This window comes from Taeniopygia guttata, chromosome 35 (assembly GCF_048771995.1).
Source record: "Taeniopygia guttata chromosome 35, bTaeGut7.mat, whole genome shotgun sequence".
NCBI lineage: Eukaryota > Metazoa > Chordata > Aves > Passeriformes > Estrildidae > Taeniopygia > Taeniopygia guttata.
This window is the reverse complement of record NC_133060.1, coordinates 2,380,869-2,383,163: the sequence shown is the minus strand read 5'-3', so window position 1 is coordinate 2,383,163 and position 2,295 is coordinate 2,380,869. Positions and strand designations below refer to the sequence as shown.

Below are 2,295 nucleotides of genomic sequence, written 5' to 3'. Positions count from 1 at the left end.
GGCTTATTTAAAGTTTATTTATTTATTTACCTTTTTTTTTAATAATAAAACTAAAATATATACACTTAAAAATATGTCATAAAATTTCAAGATACAATCAAAATACATTTAATCAAAACTACATCTAAATATCAGAACATATGTATATCTGTATCTATGAAGACTAATGCATAAATCCTATTCTTCAACTACTCTTCAGGCAGGCGGCAGCTTCTTCCTGAGCTTGGAGGGATGAGAGCTCTTCTGGATGGGAAACAAGGACTTTGCGGGTAAGAGACAATCAGGAGTGTCCAGAGAAAACCTCTTGGTAAGAGGATAGCCAGTCAGGTCTGCAAAGTGAAGACACAAAGTTTTAACAGATGCCACAATGCAAACCTAAAGCAGCTTGAGCTGTAGATTTCATGGGACACATTTCCTGCCAACTTCTAAACAGCTGCACAGGGAAACATGTTCCTGCTGGCAGCCCCTTGAAGCACGCCAGGGGCACAGCTGTTCCCTGGCAATGTGCACAGGCTCTCTGGGCTGCCACAGGACCCTTTCTCCCTCCAGAGAGCGGCCCAGCTCCCCCCTCACCTCTGTTTGAGGCTGATCCATGCTCAGCCTTCACCTTGTCTTCAGTCTGGAGTTTCTTCAGGCCCCCCATGTCATGACTAGGAAGGGCGATGGAGAGAGCGGGGGCCGATGCACACCCTTCCTTAGTGTTTTGTCATTTTTGGCACAGCTAAGAAGTCAAATCCGGAGGTGTCCAACTCAGCACTTGGTCATCTTCCTGGAGAACATCCTGCCTTCAGCAGTACAAAATGTTGGAGAGGTTCTCCCGCATGTGTGGAGGCTTGCTGGCTGCACATTTCTTCAGCTTGTTGCCCATCGCCTCGTAGAGGGCCAGGGCAAGCTTGGTGGCCACCGTGCGGATGTTGGCACTGCGGACAGGCAGCGCTTTGTTGTCCAGGAAGGACCAGAGCACGGGCAGGGCATAGCGCTGGACGACTTCAGGGCTCCTGGCATAAACCCACTCCACGAGCTCTGCCGGGAGAGAGGCACAGCTTCTTACCCACCAAGCTCCATGCAAACAAGGATCTACCTCTGCTTTTGCTTCTTGGAAGCCTCTCTGGCTAAGATCAGTGAAATAGCACATGGAGCCCCATGATCCAGAAACGGGCAAAGCAGCTGGTGGTCCTTGAAACAGAACCACCAACCCCTCAGGACTAATTTCTCCAACCAGAGCCTTGTACCTATGGCAGACTTTGTACCTTTACTAAATTATTTCACAATCTGTTTCTGCATGAACAATGACTGAAATGTCAAATTGCATTTTATTCCCATTAAGGAGTTGTCTAAACCCACACTGAAGATTTGGAAATGCACCCTAGAGAGGCAATTGAAAGATTTCTAGTAAAAGGGATGACTCCATGTTTGTGACTTTGATTTCAAGTGCCAAAAGTCTAATCTGACTCTTCCCTTTGCTCAGTGGCACACAGCAAAGGGCAGTATTAGAACACACTTCAAAGCTCCAGCCCACCAGAGATGGCTGCTGCTCGACAGCTGGATTAGAAACATCAGTGACTAGCTGGTGTCTTTGGCAGAATGTTTTTGTAGCTCCCAACACAGAGCTGTTTCAAACTTCAGCGTGTCTTAATTACCCAGACCCCATTGCTGTGGCATTTGGGACTGTCCACATTTTAATGACATTTCCTCTCCCAGTGTTAATGGCGTTTTTTCTTCTAATGTCCACTGAAATATGGGCATAGAGAGAGAAAAATGCTACACAGCAGATTGAAATTTAACCAAAACACAAGTATTTTTCTCACATTGTTTCTGAAATCTCTCTGCTCATTTTCTGAACTGAACTATATCAAACACAGACAAAAATTTACTACCAGCAGTATATTTGGAGGCCATACCTGCGATACACTCTGCGACATCCAGCAGAGCTTGGCCACTCAGTTGGCTCCATTGGTGGCTGAACTCTTTCATCAGTGATACTTTATCTACAAGTGAAACACATGTTTTTGCTCACTCTTCTGAGGTCATAGGAGAAAGGACAGTGAGGAGGGAAAGGGCAGGAGCATCTACATTTTATACAAGAAAGTAAATTTCTGCTGATTTTTGAACCCTTTTCATCTTTCCTTCCAGCCTACTTGGCAGGGTTTAAAATCCCAAAAGAAAAGCTCTCCTTTCACATTTGTAAATCCAAGCTTGTCTTCTGTACCAGGAGCTATGTTAAAACATTTCACATCAGGGATCTCAAGAGGTCAGTCACATGTAAGCAGTGAAAAGGGTTTGTATCCCACAGCA

At 45.1% G+C, this 2,295-nt stretch overlaps 1 protein-coding gene across 1 annotated transcript; it reads right to left on the bottom strand.

The window, feature by feature from the left end:
* Positions 1–524: 524 nt before the first annotated feature.
* On the bottom strand, positions 525–1,998 carry LOC140681424 (TOG array regulator of axonemal microtubules protein 2-like). The gene is made up of 2 exons (XM_072921237.1): positions 1,902–1,998; positions 525–1,023 (listed from the first exon to the last, which is right to left on the bottom strand). Exons 1-2 carry the CDS (start codon positions 1,972–1,974, stop codon positions 788–790), a joined length of 309 nt encoding a protein of 102 aa, XP_072777338.1. The 5' UTR covers positions 1,975–1,998; the 3' UTR covers positions 525–787.
* Between the last annotated feature and the right edge of the window lie 297 nt (positions 1,999–2,295).